Raw genomic sequence first — 15,451 nt, forward strand, 5'->3', positions numbered from 1 at the left:
GGCAAAATTCACTTTTACGCTTTCTGAATCTTAATTGGACCGTACTCAGTGACGTTTCGGGCCCTGCAGAGGCTCTCTCTGGAAGCCTAGCCCATAGAGCGAACAGTTGCTAAGAAAAAACGGATATCACTTCCTAGTCGTAATTAGTCCTTGTCTCTGCAGGATGCCTCCTACCCTCGCAGTGAGAATGGAAACTAGAGCATCAGCAGTGGGACAGAGTTAACGGCGCGTGACACCTGACCTGTGCACATTGCTAAAATTCCGCCTCAGTGGTCATGTTTCTCGTTTAAAATATAATTTGTTTGATTTTCCGCTTAATTTAGTAGTGTCCTTTCTGGGTATATGCACCACAGACTGCTGGTTGCAGTCGCGATTGTTGAAGTGGCAAGCTCTCTGCGGGACATGGCGTCTCAGTCCCAAGCAACCGACTGTTGAACAGCCAATAAAGAGACGTAGGAATGCAGTTTTCCATGTATTTTCTGTTTTGCCTTATCCCTAGCATTTTTGTATCAGCTTTTGTGGTGTGACACTATGAAGCTCGTCAGTTCAACCATACTGTCTGCCCTGTTACTCGTGCCACGGCGCGGCGCCGACGCTGCACAACCGGCACAAGCAAACGCTGGTAAGTCTGCATATCAGCCTAAAGTTTGGGTTTCAATCTTCAAAATTTAGCTCCTGTGATTTTGAGTGTGCGTGCAGACACGATTAACTGTCTCATAGAGCTTAATGCCGCGAGGGCCAAAGCGGACCTTGATCCCTTCAGCGCAGAGCAAACGGCCGGAAAGAAACTGCCCATCGAAGTACAGGGATACAAAGAGGCAGTTTGCAGCCAAATTCAAAAGGAAAGTTCATTTGTTTTTACTGGTACCCTGAACAATAGTTCAACGACGCAGAAAAACAGCGCAACCTGGGGATGGAGACAGCCATCTCCACCTTCATGAATTGTTAGTCGGCTCCTTTTTTCATGTGCTAAATGTACAGTTCGTTCTGTTCTTAGTGTCATTTTTTTCTTAGAGGGGAGAAGTCGCCCACAACGGTGGAAGTTACGCAAGAGACGGCACCTACGCCTACGCACCACAAGAGGGAACTACGGGAAACTGCACGGCTGCAGTCCGTCACTGGGCAGAAGCATATGTGAATTTCGGAGACGACCCTCCTCCTGTTTACACAAATGACACCACCGGACTATACGCTGATGTTCGTAACAGGTCCTTCGTGGCTCTTTTCAATCCGAAGAAGAGCGCCACAATCGACTGTGCCTACTTCTCTTGTCCCATCTCTACTGAAGAAACACCAAATGGAGGCGGAGGCTCAAGTAACGGCGGAGGAGGCGGCGGCGGATCAGGCGGCAATGGAGCAGGCGGCAATGGAGGAAACGGCAATGGAGGAAACGGCAACGGCAACGGACGGGTATCTGGCCGATCACAAGAAAATGAACACCACACACCAGCAGATCTAGAGGGACAGTCTGAGGAGGACGAGGCAGTCCCTTTTGCCTTTCCTGTATCCGAAGAAACAGGCAGCAGGCAGCTGCAGAAAGAGCAGAAGGATGAAGCGCCTGATTCAGCCCAAACGCAGCCACCTAGACGCCTCTCAACTTCCACACAGTTCGTAAGAGGCCTTGTGTGCCTTACGAATCCGCCAGCCCTGGTTTTGGGACAAATGCCTTTTACGTAAGAAGCCCTCATCTTTTGCTCTTTCCTGTCTTTTCACCTGTTTTCATTGCCCCCAGTTCGCCTGAAAGCTTATCAATTGCTTCGTTTCCGGCCTACTCCGATTATGGTGCTCAGGCGCCTGAAGTATGACTTTTGAGCTGTCTGATTTTTTGTAAATCTTAGTATACTCAATTGTTTTAAAAGCTTCTGAGCAGAGGCATTCGTTGTCTTCTCCGTCTAGTGCTCGCTACTACTCACCTACTACGGCTGTGTTCACTTTTTTCCCGTGCTTTCATCTGATTTCTGGCGTTGCCTCTCTAAGCTGCACTTTCAGTATACTTCGTCGTATTCGCGTTGTTTAGGAAACAGCCGCACTTCTTTTAGTGATTGTTTGTTCCTGACGTCGGCAGCAATGCTTGAAGTATTCTTTTACAAGCGCTTGTCTACTTGCGTGTACTGCTCGGTGTCTGATGTTACAATCATTTCATCAGCTCCAATCCAGTTGTTGAAACGCATTCGGTCTCTAGCCTTTGTTTCTTCCTTGGCTTGTGACTGAATGCATTAAGTTGTAGCTTGCCATCGCTGCAAATTCTGGAAGAGCACAATGTGGGATTCGATTTCTCTGTCGTTTGCTGTGTGCGAGCAGCAAGGATGAATGGGACGACATCGAGGACAGTTTGCAGAATTCTGCTTCGGTGTCCGCCCTTTCTCTCCTCCTCACTTCATTCATTTTTACTCTCGTTTTCTTCATCTCCATTTAGATTATCTAGCTGAAGGCTCACGATCTTCTTCAATGCAAATGACAGTCAAACACGCAGTGGGCGGTTGGTCACATTCCGAGAGCCTCTCTCCGTTTAAGCGCGCCTCCACGAAATTGGCACAACCGTCACCAACTTGTTTACTTTCCACTGTGCAGCTGCGGACACACTTCACTTCTTAATGCTCTTCACTTCACGACTGCCCAGCAGTGTTGGCCGCCCGGAAGGTCTGCAGGATGGGCAATGGGTTTCTCGGTGCGGCAACAAAGGAAGGAGGCACAGAGCGCGTATACCAACATTTCTGCTTTGTAATTGAGGTCTAGCCTGCATTTGATTATATGGGCTGATACGATACTCCTAACCTGTTAACAAGTGCATTTGCCAAATGGGGAAGGGAAACAAACTTCTCTTGTTCTCGACATAGAGGCTCCTCAAGGGCCAGACGAAATTCCCTTTCTGGCTCTCTCTCCACTTGAGACAGAACAGCGCACGCGATATGACGTTTGCCCTCACTGGTGAATTAATGGACAATGCTCTTATTTCTCAATTTGAACACAGCTCCGAATAATAAATGCGGGGGCAGCCGAAAAACGACTAGCCTTTTGCATGCTCTCCAAAAGATAAAGGGGCATTTGAGGTACTAATAGGGACCTGGAGCTGCCAAGAACCCTGTAGCACAGCAAGAACATGGTAAAATCACTTTTTAGTCAGTCAGAGATAAGTTATGATAGGTTTGAAATTTCTTGGTTTCCACAGGCCATCCCCATATGCCGTTTTGTGCGCCTGCCTTCAGCACACTATTAAGTCTTCTAGAGGCACTGTAGCTTGTTCCTGAATCCTGTATTACGAGCGTGCGCTGCCATTGTGGCGGCCTACAGCAAGTTTGATAAACGGGTCCGAGGCTTCGATCGTGAAAATTATGGTGCTCTTGAAGTGTGCGAGCGCTTGAGTTTCGTCAATGTGAAGCTTGACTTGAAAGGATGAGATAGTCCGGGAAGGTGGCAGTAAAGTCCACCGTGCTGGGCAAACAATTGCTAAAGCGCCATCGACTGAGCGCTGTGGTAATTAGCCCGTTAGTAAGCGGCAGTGGCAGTGCCATCGGTTTGAGCTACGCTGACTCGTTTGTTTTCAAAGCCATTCTGCACATCCATCTGGACGGCAATGCCGCGTACAACTGCTCTCCAAAGTTCCGCTCGCACTGAACGGCCATCATTCATTCCGTTTTCTTAAACCAGGTTGATCTAATCTGCCAACCCATCATTTGCAACTAGGGTCCTGCAAGACGGCACTAGTCAGACCTCTCTTTTTGTAATTTTTCACATTCCTCCATTGCTTTTTTTCGGAACTCACGTGCGGGGCCCGGTGTGTGCCTGTTCCCCCAAACCTCGAATAAAAAGAAGAATGGGATAAATCCACGGATGCAAATTCGCCACAGTTGTCTTGATTGTCTCAAAATCAGCCGCATTATAACGGTGAGAAGGCGGATGGCATAGGATTGGAGGAAAATTTTACCAAGCTGAGAGCCTTACTTAAAAGGAAAAAGGGTCGTACGAAATTTTACTCAATTAAAAAGTTTAAGAAAATTTTACAGCAAGAGTTGAGGGGGACAGTGGCAGCAGCATAGCAGTCTACCGCTTGCACTGCTTCATTGGCAGCACACTGGACCTGGAACTCCAATCGGAAGACAGGGCAGCAAGCAAATTGCTTTTTTCCCCTACTGCTGAAGGCAAGTTGGCTAGCTTGTTTAAAGCAGACCCCTCGGGCTGCTGACGCTACTGCCACTGATGATATTGGGCACTCGCGAAACAAGAAAAGCCCAGCGATGCGTACGCTCCTGTGTCGTACCACATAAGTGATTAACTGGGCAGCAAAGGTCCATGCATCAGTTGAGTGTAAGGAGCATAGTTCTACGGTGTTTTTTGCCTTAAGGGTGGAAAATGCAAAGCAGCTGCTGAGAACCACTTCACGGATTCTTCTCTTTGCACATCCATATAACTACACAGTTATAATTTACCTGAGTGGCCAGAGGGCATGCAACGACAATACCTAAATAGGCACAAAAAGCCCCAGAAAAGATGTCGAGGCAAGGAAGACGGAAAGGGCAGAAACGGAAGCCGAGCTCTGGAAACTCTTCTGTATAAGATCCCAAGTTTTGTCTCTGTTCGCAAACGTCAAACAGCAAAGAGACTGGTCCCCCAATAGCATGCTTTTGGGTCATGGAGAACAGCAAAAGGCAGCAGAGAGTATATTGATATACAAAACTAATATCAGTGCTTGGAAAGAAAAGAAATTGAACGACAGACAGAACAGCGCAAAAAATGAAAAGGCACAAGTTAGGTGGATGCGAAGAACTGCAAAAGACTATCAAACAATTGAATATAAGAGCAACACCAAGGTTCACGAAAACCTCAAACAAAAAAATGAAACCAAGTGCAAAACAAGCAAAAAATATCAGGCAAATAGAGAGGCACAGGAAAGTGGAACTAGCAGGGAGCACCCGGTAGAGGCGGTGAAAATGGTTACAGGCATAGCAAACGACCCGTACGCTGCTGGTCCAACGCAACAAATGGAAAGAGGCAAGGGAGCACGCTAAGGCCAGGCATAAGAAAAAACACAGGCCGGCGTGCAGCTGGACCTAAGTGACAACTCTCAAAGCGCTATGGGGGAGCAGGCATAGGGTTTGGATTAAAATGTAATGGAAAGGGGAACAACAAACGGAGAACAGTAAGGCAAAAATATATTCATAAGTGATCAGATGAGCAAGTGCGTAACATGCGGAAAAAATAAAAAACTATGAAAATACCCACGAAAGTTTAAGCAAATGAACACAGAGAAGGCAAGCACAAGCAAAGACAGCAATGTGGAGATGTCCTACGAGAAGGGTCGCTTGCCCGCGACGAGAGCAGCTGGATGAGTCAAACAGACAAGGGCCTTAAGAGTATCTCCAGATTCTGTTGACAAACGTCTCCCCAAGACGCCTGAGGGCTGAACAGGATTAAGCTCTTCATCGGTCTCTTCCGATTCGCGCTGGTGCTCAATGTCTTCTCTAGCTGGTTCTTTTGAGGGTTGGCCTGCTTGACCAGCCGCTGTTTTTGGTGTTTTCGCGCCTATGATGAATTCAGAGTTTTCGGCCTTCTTCCCTTTTGCTTGTGGCGCTTGTCCTGCCGAACTGAGCTTTCGAAAGTACGATCCGTGCTCCCCATCTGTGCCGGGGTAGGAGTCGTAGTTGATGTGGGTGGAGGGCAGACAAAGAAAGCACAGTCCATGGTCGCTCCCTCATTAGGATTGAAAAGCACCACAAATGACCTGTTGCGAGATCTTGCGTAGATCCCTCCTTTATCGCTGGTGTACATGGCTGGAAGATCGCCGAAGTTTACCCACGCCCCACTCCAGTACTTAACGGCAATAGAGCAGTCGCCAGACTCCCCACTCTGGCTAGAGTAAGCATACGTGCCCTCTCTTCTATAGACAACGTCCTCGGGAGTGAATGTTCGTCCCTGGCGCATTACAAGAACAGATTCACACGGACAGGACAGTGACGCGACGGACTCAGGAGGAAGTACGAACACGAATACGAATATGCAGATAAGAAAAGATTTCACCTTACCTCCCTCATAGTGCTACAAACCGTTTTGATATACTCGGAGTTGGTGAGGGGCAATTTCTTTTGCTCATCTGTCTCCGTAGTAAAAGGGTCAAGGCCAGCGTGTACTCGCACGTCGTTGAACTCATTAAGGCAGCTGACGCGGTCTGCAGGGCAAACTAACGAGACAAAAATAAATATGGAAGAACATTTCTATAGTTTAGTTTCGATTCAGGTGCAGGTCAACGCTTACCAGCCTTGTCTGCTGCAGAACCGCTCTCTGCGTGCTCACCGCGGCGGACACACAACACCGAGAGGGCCACAAAAGTAATGGCGAAATATTTCATGTTCACCGAGCCAAAATTAAAAAGTGATTTCAAAAAGGAGTCGAGGAAATGTATCATTGGAATGTGATGGTTGCTGTCAATTCGCCTCAATTTTGGAAGGCTAGGTTGATTATGTGTCTCAGAACCTTGGGGCCGGTCCGCAGCCGATACAGTGCTCGACGTCGGCAAGAAGGCCTAATTCACAGCACTCACGATTTTTTGTGACTGGTGAGCTTTGCTTAGTAAGCATCTATTTTTTGGGGGCCACAACGTTGAAATGGGCCACAAGAGCGCAATGTCACAGTCTAGATCAGCCAGAACCTGCCACAGTGGGGTGACTATCACAAGCGGGATTTGTACGACTTAGTGAGCGGTCAGTAAATTAAAGCCGATGTAGCTGCTTATTTTTTAAGTGAGCCATATCGAAAAGAGTGCAGCTACAGGGACTAGAACATCCCTCAGAGTTGAGCTGCTAGAGCCGAGCTAGTCAACAGAACTTCCCTCGCTAATAAGCTATTTGCTCTCAGAAGTCCTGCGGCTCCGTCACAGATATAGACAATATCTCCAAGCCGAGAATGCTTAAGGGGCATCTGACTCTGAAACCGCAGCTCCAGCAAGAGGATATGGTTCTCGAACCAGTGTTTCCTGCTCTGTAGCACTACTCCTTCGCCAACCTGGTGTTCGTGTTCTGGGGCGACTATATCGTATACGCTGGAGTGCTCGAACTCTAGAGTGGCTAGGATGATGGGGCCTAAAGCAACTGTCAGCACCGGAGGAAGTAGAGCGGGGCATGAGGTGTGCCGTGGCATTTGTCTTTGTAGTAGAGAAGAACCAGCGATGGTGGAGCTAGACAAACGACTCAAGGGAATAATGCACGTTGGCATCCCATCAACCTTCAAGTGCTTTTCCTTCCCCCCTTTGTTTTCTATCCGTGCATGTTTTCTCACCTATGCTTCGGTGTATCTGTCTGCTTGTCTGTCGACTTTCGGGCTTGGACTGAACCTTAGCTATATGTTTGTCATTTTATTCTTATGCGTGGCTCTGCTTCTTTTAGTCTTTGCATGCTTGTGTGCGCCCGCCAGAGACAAAATCGCGCAACTAACTGCCCATATTGCTTTTAAAGATGAATGGATATGGTCGTGCGTGGCGCGAAGTACAAGTTAGCTCAGAACCTCCTAGTGGCCTGAAATGGTGTTCAAAACAAAATAACTTCTCAGGATCCCACGCCAAACATTGCAAACGTAGCCCGTAGCACTCGCACCGTGAAACAATACGGCCTGTTCTTAAGGTTACTTTGTCAAAAGAGCGCCATCAGCGATTGAGATACTGACTTTCATCACTAAAGAAAAGAAACAGTTCATCCCCAATGATACATGATTTCGTCTTGTTTGCGTCTTTGTTCTTCTAAACGTTTGATCCAACAAGTAAAAGCCACGGACACTGTACGGGATTGGCATTAAATGCCACTGAGGCAGAAAAAGCGCCCATACAGTTGAGACAAAGGACAACGAGCAGGGATCTTGCCTGCTTGTTTACTTTGAAGTATTGCTAGTTTTGCGTGTATCCATATTTTCACGTTCACACTCGTCTCTTCCACTCAATTTTCTCTCAAGGGCCATTTTGCTGAAGAAAATGCTGTTTAACACAAAAGGATACTGATAAACACTTCAGCTCTGCAGTTTCTAATGAGAAGAAGCGCACCCACTGATAGGGGGAAGAATTTTAGGTATTAAAGCCTGTTGTGACTGCACCTTTCACGGCTGCACCGAACCTTTTTCGCTGAGCACGTGCCTCGTTGCTCTATTTCAGGCCTGCAAGTTCGGATGCTGTTTTATTTCTATCTTGGCTGGCTTTGAGAACCGTCTCGATTTGCTCGAAGGAACAGTACTCCACTCCACCACGCTTTCTGAGTACATTCCCGCTTGCAGTGTCTTGCTGCTGCTTGAGGGGCTCTAGTTCGGCCCCCACCACTACGAGTTCCGTAGCCCGTTTTGGATTGTGACCAGCACAGTGGTGCTTCAGCGTCGCCACCGCACATCTTGGATGACCAGCCTATCATGTCGTATTCTACCAAGTGCTCTGCGGGGTGTCGCCACAGCGTATTACGGGGCAGCTGCCACCACTTTCCGAGTGGTATATTTTCTGACGGCTGTCCGTCATCAGAGCGGAGGCTGCGACGTCAGGCAAGTCATCATCGAAGCGCTCTACCAGTTGTGCGCTTGAATTTTCATAGAGGTCTTTGCTTGATTTGTTAAATTCTGCAGCGTGCTGTACAGAATTACCTGCCTATTTAATTTAACTATGGCATAACATGGAGCAGGGTCGTCACTTCGGTTATAAACTCGCCCTAGTCCTTCATGTTAGGTTCAGTTCTGTTGAATTAGGACTCAGGTTCCAGAGATGGTCCTCTTTAATGCCACGGTATCTTCATTCTTCATTTGCAGAGTATTCCATTTCCCATGCACCTCATCTGCGCCAGTTGTAGGGGCAACTTGATGGTGTTGCCAATTTTGGGAATTACGGGAACAATCTTGTAACAGAACTGGCTTCCTGCCAGGGGAATCTTGTATTCTGCAGTTGTTAGGGGAGGTACCTTTCATTTCATTGGCTTCTTCCCCATCTCTTTAACGATGCTAGTCCCTCAGCAGGTTGTAGGTTATACATTTTCCTCCAAAACGCTGCTTGCCACCGGTAATAGTGCTTTGTTTTTAACGCATTTAGACGGCTGGCGGTAAACCTGCAGTTGAAAGTCTGCACTTCCCTAGCCGCACTATGAGCTGAACCCGGCCACGCGCTTCGAGCTCTTAGGGACTCCAATGCCCGGAGCCGCGGACTTGGCACCTTAAGAATATTGTGTAGCTGCCATTACTTGTAGTGCGTTGAGTCTTGCTTAACTGTTACGTGTGCCCTCTCACAACAACCAGCTAACTTACGCCTACTTCAAAGCGACAAACATATCCCGCTCAATTCCATGGTTAGAGGCAAAAAATGCATTGTTTCGAGAGCTAAAAGCTCTAAATAGCTCTCAGACCTGGGCTTTGCTCGTAGTTCTGTTCGTACCGCCTAATTTTGTCCTGCGCAGGTTGCGCGTTCGTTGTGCAGGTGCCTGGGTGCCTCGCCATTATTCCAGTTGCTAGGGAGCTGATGGCCAAAGCGACCCTGAAAGGACCGTAAATGTGTTCATCTTAGACCTCCAACTTAAACAACTGCGTCAATGATAAACAAAAAGATGCAGTAAGCCCAGCATTTGAAAGACAAAAAATAGTGGTGGACGAGCACAGCTCTCCGGTGCTCGCTGGCGGCGAGGCAGCCCCAAATTCTCGCTTTTGCAGTCCCACAAAAGCCTTTTTGTCATAGTGTTTTATGATTGGGAAATGACATTCTCTCGAGTCGTGATCCTTAAATACTACACCCTAAATATATAGCACAAAAGGTAGACGTCAAAATGCCGCAATCCTCTGCGCCTATCCCCGAACTTGGGGAATTTATTATTGCAAACAAAGACAAACTCAAGAAAAAGGGCTCGGAGGCAGAAATGAATAAGTAAGAAACCCATACCAAAGTCACATCGCATTTATATCAAAGTCGCGTCCGCCAAACCCAAGACCATGAATGCAGCTAACAGAACTTCACAGCGATTTGCTGCGGCATGAGCGCATACTACATAAACACACTTGATTCTCCCCATTGAACGCACACACCTTTGCAGAGTGAAAGTTGTGTTTCGGTCCGAAGCAGCATTCTTCTGGAGTATCAGTAGTATGTGACGCTTTGCTAGTGGTCTTAAATTGTCCCAGAAGCCCAAAGGAAGGCGCTGCCGCTTCCAGATCAAAGCCTAGGCTTCAGTTGGATGAATTTAGATCCAGTGTATTGCATGTTTCAAGTACAGTTCTTTCCCGTTTATTGCTTGGTGTTGAGGCCTGACGGGGTGTATTGCGTATTTGCAACGAGTTTGTGTGTGTATGTGTTCGTGTGTTCAGGTTGCTAACTGCCATCAAGCTAGCGGCCAAAGTTGTTAACAGGGAAATTAATATGGCCGGCCTGGTGGACATCTTGGGGGCTGCGGGGAACCAGAACGTGCAGGGAGAGGATCAGCAAAAGCTCGATGTCTTCGCGAACAAGAAATTCATTCAAGTCAGACAAAGCAACTGAACTTGAACAACTTGTTGTAGGATTTGGATAGTTTCGGCGTAGGATTAGAGAGGATCAGGTCAATATTTTGCATCACATGTGGGGGCTTTAGGATGTATACTAGTTGAGAAAACTTGGGGCTTCTGAAATTCGCCCTATTTCGAGGAACCTAAAACGTAGGTTCAAAGCTGTGGATTTACAAACGAAGGCGTGTGTTTAGGCGTTTGGTTGCCTTCAGGCGTTGGTCAACAGGGAAGTGGTCTGTGGCATATGCACAGAGGAAGACGATGACTTTATTCCCGTCAATCCCAACTGCCACCTCGTGCTGCTGATGGACCCGCTAGATGGTGCATCTTTACTGTTACTGACGCTGTGGTGTCTGCGCTTGTTTGCGCTTTTGCTGTTGCTGCGGCTCCTATCGCTGCTCCTGGTTGTGCCGCGACCAGCGATAATGGAGTTGATTTTCTTCATGCTGATGCCATTGTGGTGCTCCCGATGCAGCTACAGTTGCTGCTGGTATTTTTCGCTGACAGTGCCTGTATGAGTGATAATTATGTGTTTTAGTCGCTTTCTACTTGCACCCGCTCCTCCCGAAGTAAACACTTCATGTCGGTTGTTTTAGTTTTGGTTTAGAAGAGCCAGACGCTCTTGAGCATAAAACGGAAGCACTGCAAGAGCCTGCCTCTGCTGTTTGTCTCTAGGCTCGTCGAACATCGACGTCAATGTCTCCGTCGGGACTATTTTCTCTATATTCCAGCGTGTTTCTCCAGTCGGCCAGCCGGTGGAGAGAAGAGACTTCTTGCAGCCTGGCAAAGAACAACTCGCTGCAGGTTATGTCCTCTACGGATCCAGCACCATGCTCGTGAGTGCTACTGCTGGTGCACCGGCTGTGGTTGTTGGCTGTTATGTGACACTGATAGTTCCAACTGATGCCGGATGCTGCAGGTAGTGCTGCAGGTTCTGTTGCACCCAGACAGGAATGCATGCGAGACAACGGCTGCCTGTATATATTGAAAGAGCGAGAGAGCAAGAAAGCAGAGCTGTGGGATAAGGGTGTACACCGTAGCATGCGCCTCAGTACACACAGTGGCACATATCTAAGAACATATAGGGGTTGAAATTGTATTCGTAGGTCATGACAACCGGCTCGGGTGTTAACGGCTTCACACTTGATTCCTCTCTGGGCACTTTCTTCCTCTCACATCCTAACATGCACTTTCCTGTAAGTTCGTCCGAAGTACAAGCAGTGTCCCGTTCCCCAGATGCCCAATGGGAAGAAGGCTTTAGGGCTTAGCTTTCAGGGTTTGCCATTCGGGTGAAACGCACGCAGGAAAAGGCAAAGATCTACAGCGTGAACGAGGGAAACTACAAAGCATTCCCAGACGGAGTCAAAAGCTTTATTGAAGAGGCCCATAGTGGAGAGGTAATTCGGACGTAGGGTTTTTGCTCTCAGTTTCAGAGTTCTACTTCACGGCCTGCAACTCAGAGTACAACTGGGGTTAACGCTTATGCACAAGAATAACCACCAATGGTCAGGTACCATGTTCATTTACAGACGAGCATCTTGAGCTGCGACTACTTCTGTATTAGTTCCGAACTTTTCATATTTAGCACGTAAGGCGTCGAGGTTTTGCTTTCTGCACAGAAGGGCCCGTTTTCCCTCCGATACATTGGGAGTCTGGTGTCGGATTTCCACAGAAATTTACTGCAAGGTGGCATTTATATGTACCCGCCCACAAAGAAAGGTAACTTTGGGCCCTGAACTTCATGCGTTAGGGGCTTTCTTTTGTTTGCCACATTTGTGCGCGTGTACTCTAGTATCTTTTGTCGTTATCTGCCGTTTCTCATTTTCGAGAGGGAGAATGGAGACAGCGCTAATGAGCTGCGCGTCGATGCATTTGTGTATTATTCACCTGTGTGTCTGTTTTCTCACCGTTGCCAGACCCTAAGGGAAAGCTGCGCTTGCTTTACGAGGCGAACCCGATGGCTTTGCTGGCGGAACAGGCAGGAGGCATGGCGACGGACGGCTTTGATCGAATTTTGTCGATTGTTCCACAAAACTTGCACCAACGTGTGCCTCTGTTTGTGGGCAGCTCGCAGCTAGTGGAGCACGTCACAGAACTCATGAAAACACACAGTCCCCAGTGCAGGCTCCACGCAGATACGCTATCTCCTTGAACCCAGACGCTTTGAGCACGCTTCACAGGTTGCGTATGTGCCCCAGATCTACTGTGGGTGCGCACACAGTCAAAGCAATAGTCGAAATTTTTCCTCTGGTTTTCTATGTGCCCTAGAACGGGTGTATTTATGTTTATGTGGTACCGGCGGTGTGTGTGGTTTGCTTACTGGTAAAGGCTGTTAAGGAATGGCGGCCTAAGAGTGCGTTCATATTTTTGTACGCCTTCATTAGACATTGCGCCCTAGAACGGGCCAACTCATGCTCACGGTACGGGCGTTATGTGGTTTGTTAATTGCTGAAGGCTTTTAAGAGGTCGTGTGCGTACGCTCGTATTTTTGTACGTTCTCATACAGACATGTGTGTATGGCGTCGCACGTCTTATAGAGACAGACGAATGCATGCAGATGGGGGAGTACGCCTTTGCACTAGAAGCCCGAAACCAACCCGCATCGAGAAGCCCAAACGCGACTTCACTCCTGACCTTGATCACGCGCAAAAACTTGCTGCCGATGTATTTTTGTTAATAGCGGCTCAATGGGAGCGATTCACACGCAATTTTGTGTGCGTCCCCATCTAGAACACTCATGCGGAAGAGGAGCTGATGAATAAACCACCTGCATAACTCAATACCGTACTTTTGCATGCAGGTATGCACGCGAATACATGTGCACCGTCTTAGTGCTCTTGCGTCGAATATGCATCATCGGGAGCACTTGATCTTGCTAAAACCGTGTTTAGTCCCCCAATGCTGATTCACCCCAGGGGCTCGGTGGAGCGTGTACACAGTTGCAGTTGTTCTGAAACTGTCGAAACACTTTGGCGTTGGACCTAACAGCGTTTTCTGTTTTTGCTCATTTGGACCCCGTTTCACTTGAAGTCATACGAGCACGCAGTGAACTAGCGCACTGTGTTTGAAGGTGGCTACGGTCCCCGCACTATTTTTGCTCATTTGGACCCCGTTCACTTGAAGTCATAAGCGCACGTAGTGAGCTAGGCGCACTGTGTTTGAAGATGGCTACGGTCCTCGTACAGGTCAAGCACGTGGCTGCACCTGCGCGCAGCCCACCAGGCGTACTCCTACCACATGTGGATACAAAAGTTAACACTTGCTGTGTTCCGCTACTGCGTTTACGTAGGCGAAGTCGTTTAGAAGCACCTCTCTTGGTTTGTACGTATGCAACCCTTAACAGTTGCCAGTGGTTGTTCTTGTAACAGGCATTAGCACCGAAGTCTGGGGTGTGCAGCCACAATTTGGCCTTCGAAAGGGAAAAGACAAACATCGTCACCTACCACTGCCACCTTCAGCAGTTCGTTCACTCTCACTTATGAGTAGACTTCCTTAGGACGCCTAGTGGGCTGGTGAATGTACAAGTCGAAAGAAACATATCTTTTTGGCGCATATCTGACTGGGGTAAATATGCAGCTGAGTGTAACGAACAGCTCGCCCTTAACGAACGGTTTGCCTATCTGCAGGGCAGCGGGGTGGGGAACCTTGCCTTGACTTCAAAATCTCGTTACAACGCCTCAACCATCTCGACGTCCTCCTCAAATGCTACAGCCGCTCTCACCTCTTCAATGTGCTGGCTGAAAAACGGTGTGGTGCCGATCTCATAAGGTGTATACACACCCTTCTGCGCTTCACGGGCAGGGGAAGCGTATTTGCGTATGTGCTTTGTCTCATCTTTTTTAATTATGCAAATATCGACATTGCCACCACTGCCTAGATCGTTCATTACACCGGCAGTTATCGCGGAACACACCAAAGCCTCCGCTTCTGCTTGAGTCATTCCGTCCTTGAACCCTGAACGGCAGATGCACCGCGCAACAGCAAGGATGAAAACGTACAGCTTACGTGGGAAGCACGGGACGAGCTGCAGGTGGCCGGAGAAGCCTGTCTACATTTATTACGGAACCGCATGATGTTCATAATACATCGTGCGAAAGACCACAGATTGACCATGCAATCGAGGTGCGAATACACCTCAACCTCACCGGCCTCCAGCACTGCCATTGCGTTAAGGCTGCCGCTGCCCATTGCCGCATAGCTTGCTGAGTCCGTTGAGCCGTGGGGATGAATTTTGTACAGAGAGGGCCCACGAATGTCAACGCCCCCAAGCACTATGGCGCAGCCGCGGTGGCCCTGATGCCACATAATGCACAGAATTACACTGCGCACCCTGGTGCGACAGCTAATAACGCAGATGACGCTTAATGCCCCTGACAGCTGCACCGTTTTAAAAGCAGCCACAGCTCCCAGTGCAGCTGCTTTTGCAGCCGCACGACTTGGTATAAGGGGTGATTTACAGATGCCTTTTGAGCGTTTGGGGCTCACATAGTACGTACCTGGTACTTGAAAAGCTCTTGGCTCAGCACGCAGACAGCCATACTTACGCGGGCTTGCTGCAAAAGACCCAAAGCCAAAATTTTGAACCCTTAACCGTATAACCTACGTGTACAGTAAAATTATTCCCCTGAAGTACACGGTTCCCTAGTTTGAGGCTTAGTGTCTATGTCCTGTGGGCGATGGGCATCACACAATACCCGTGTCAAAGACACCTCTGCGCGGTGGGCGGTAAACACGGTCATATTCGCTCAGGGCTGTGGCTATACGTTGCACCTTACGCTTTAGAAGGCTAGGATTTCCGACTCTCGTTAACGTTATGGTGTACCTTTGCGTAAGTGTTGAGTCTGTGTAGCTCGACCTGGGTGGCGAGCCAGTCGCACATGTGGTCGAGGTCTGCTGCAGTGCCTGCACCAGCGGCGTAGATGTTGCTGCTAATTTTGTGGAGTTTGTTGCAATTCTTATCCGCAACAAGGGG

The 15,451-nt window shown here is 48.4% G+C and overlaps 4 protein-coding genes across 4 annotated transcripts; 2 read left to right on the forward strand and 2 right to left on the reverse strand.

Moving 5' to 3' along the window:
• Window positions 1-531: 531 nt before the first annotated feature.
• ETH_00024330 (SAG family member) lies at window positions 532-1,812 on the forward strand (the record flags this gene model as incomplete). The annotated part of the gene is made up of 4 exons (XM_013375197.1): window positions 532-622; window positions 700-821; window positions 1,015-1,673; window positions 1,791-1,812. The coding sequence occupies 4 exons, from the start codon at window positions 532-534 to the stop codon at window positions 1,810-1,812; spliced, it is 894 nt and encodes a 297-aa protein (XP_013230651.1).
• A 3,708-nt stretch (window positions 1,813-5,520) lies between these two features.
• Window positions 5,521-6,400, reverse strand: ETH_00024335 (SAG family member; the record flags this gene model as incomplete). The annotated part of the gene is made up of 3 exons (XM_013375198.1): window positions 5,521-5,910; window positions 6,021-6,163; window positions 6,250-6,400. The coding sequence occupies 3 exons, from the start codon at window positions 6,398-6,400 to the stop codon at window positions 5,521-5,523; spliced, it is 684 nt and encodes a 227-aa protein (XP_013230652.1).
• A 3,367-nt stretch (window positions 6,401-9,767) lies between these two features.
• Window positions 9,768-12,631, forward strand: ETH_00024340 (fructose-1,6-bisphosphatase, putative; the record flags this gene model as incomplete). The annotated part of the gene is made up of 8 exons (XM_013375199.1): window positions 9,768-9,865; window positions 10,303-10,456; window positions 10,692-10,800; window positions 11,155-11,315; window positions 11,586-11,675; window positions 11,784-11,876; window positions 12,099-12,198; window positions 12,396-12,631. The coding sequence occupies 8 exons, from the start codon at window positions 9,768-9,770 to the stop codon at window positions 12,629-12,631; spliced, it is 1,041 nt and encodes a 346-aa protein (XP_013230653.1).
• Window positions 12,632-14,146: 1,515 nt separating this feature from the next.
• ETH_00024345 (Proteasome subunit beta type) lies at window positions 14,147-15,358 on the reverse strand (the record flags this gene model as incomplete). Its single annotated transcript, XM_013375200.1, has 4 exons — window positions 14,147-14,433; window positions 14,625-14,772; window positions 14,976-15,032; window positions 15,302-15,358. 4 exons carry the CDS (start codon window positions 15,356-15,358, stop codon window positions 14,147-14,149), a joined length of 549 nt encoding a protein of 182 aa, XP_013230654.1.
• Window positions 15,359-15,451: the final 93 nt, after the last annotated feature.

The sequence above is a fragment of the Eimeria tenella genome, genomic scaffold (assembly GCF_000499545.2).
Source record: "Eimeria tenella Houghton genomic scaffold, Eth_scaff26, whole genome shotgun sequence".
Taxonomy (NCBI): domain Eukaryota; phylum Apicomplexa; class Conoidasida; order Eucoccidiorida; family Eimeriidae; genus Eimeria; species Eimeria tenella.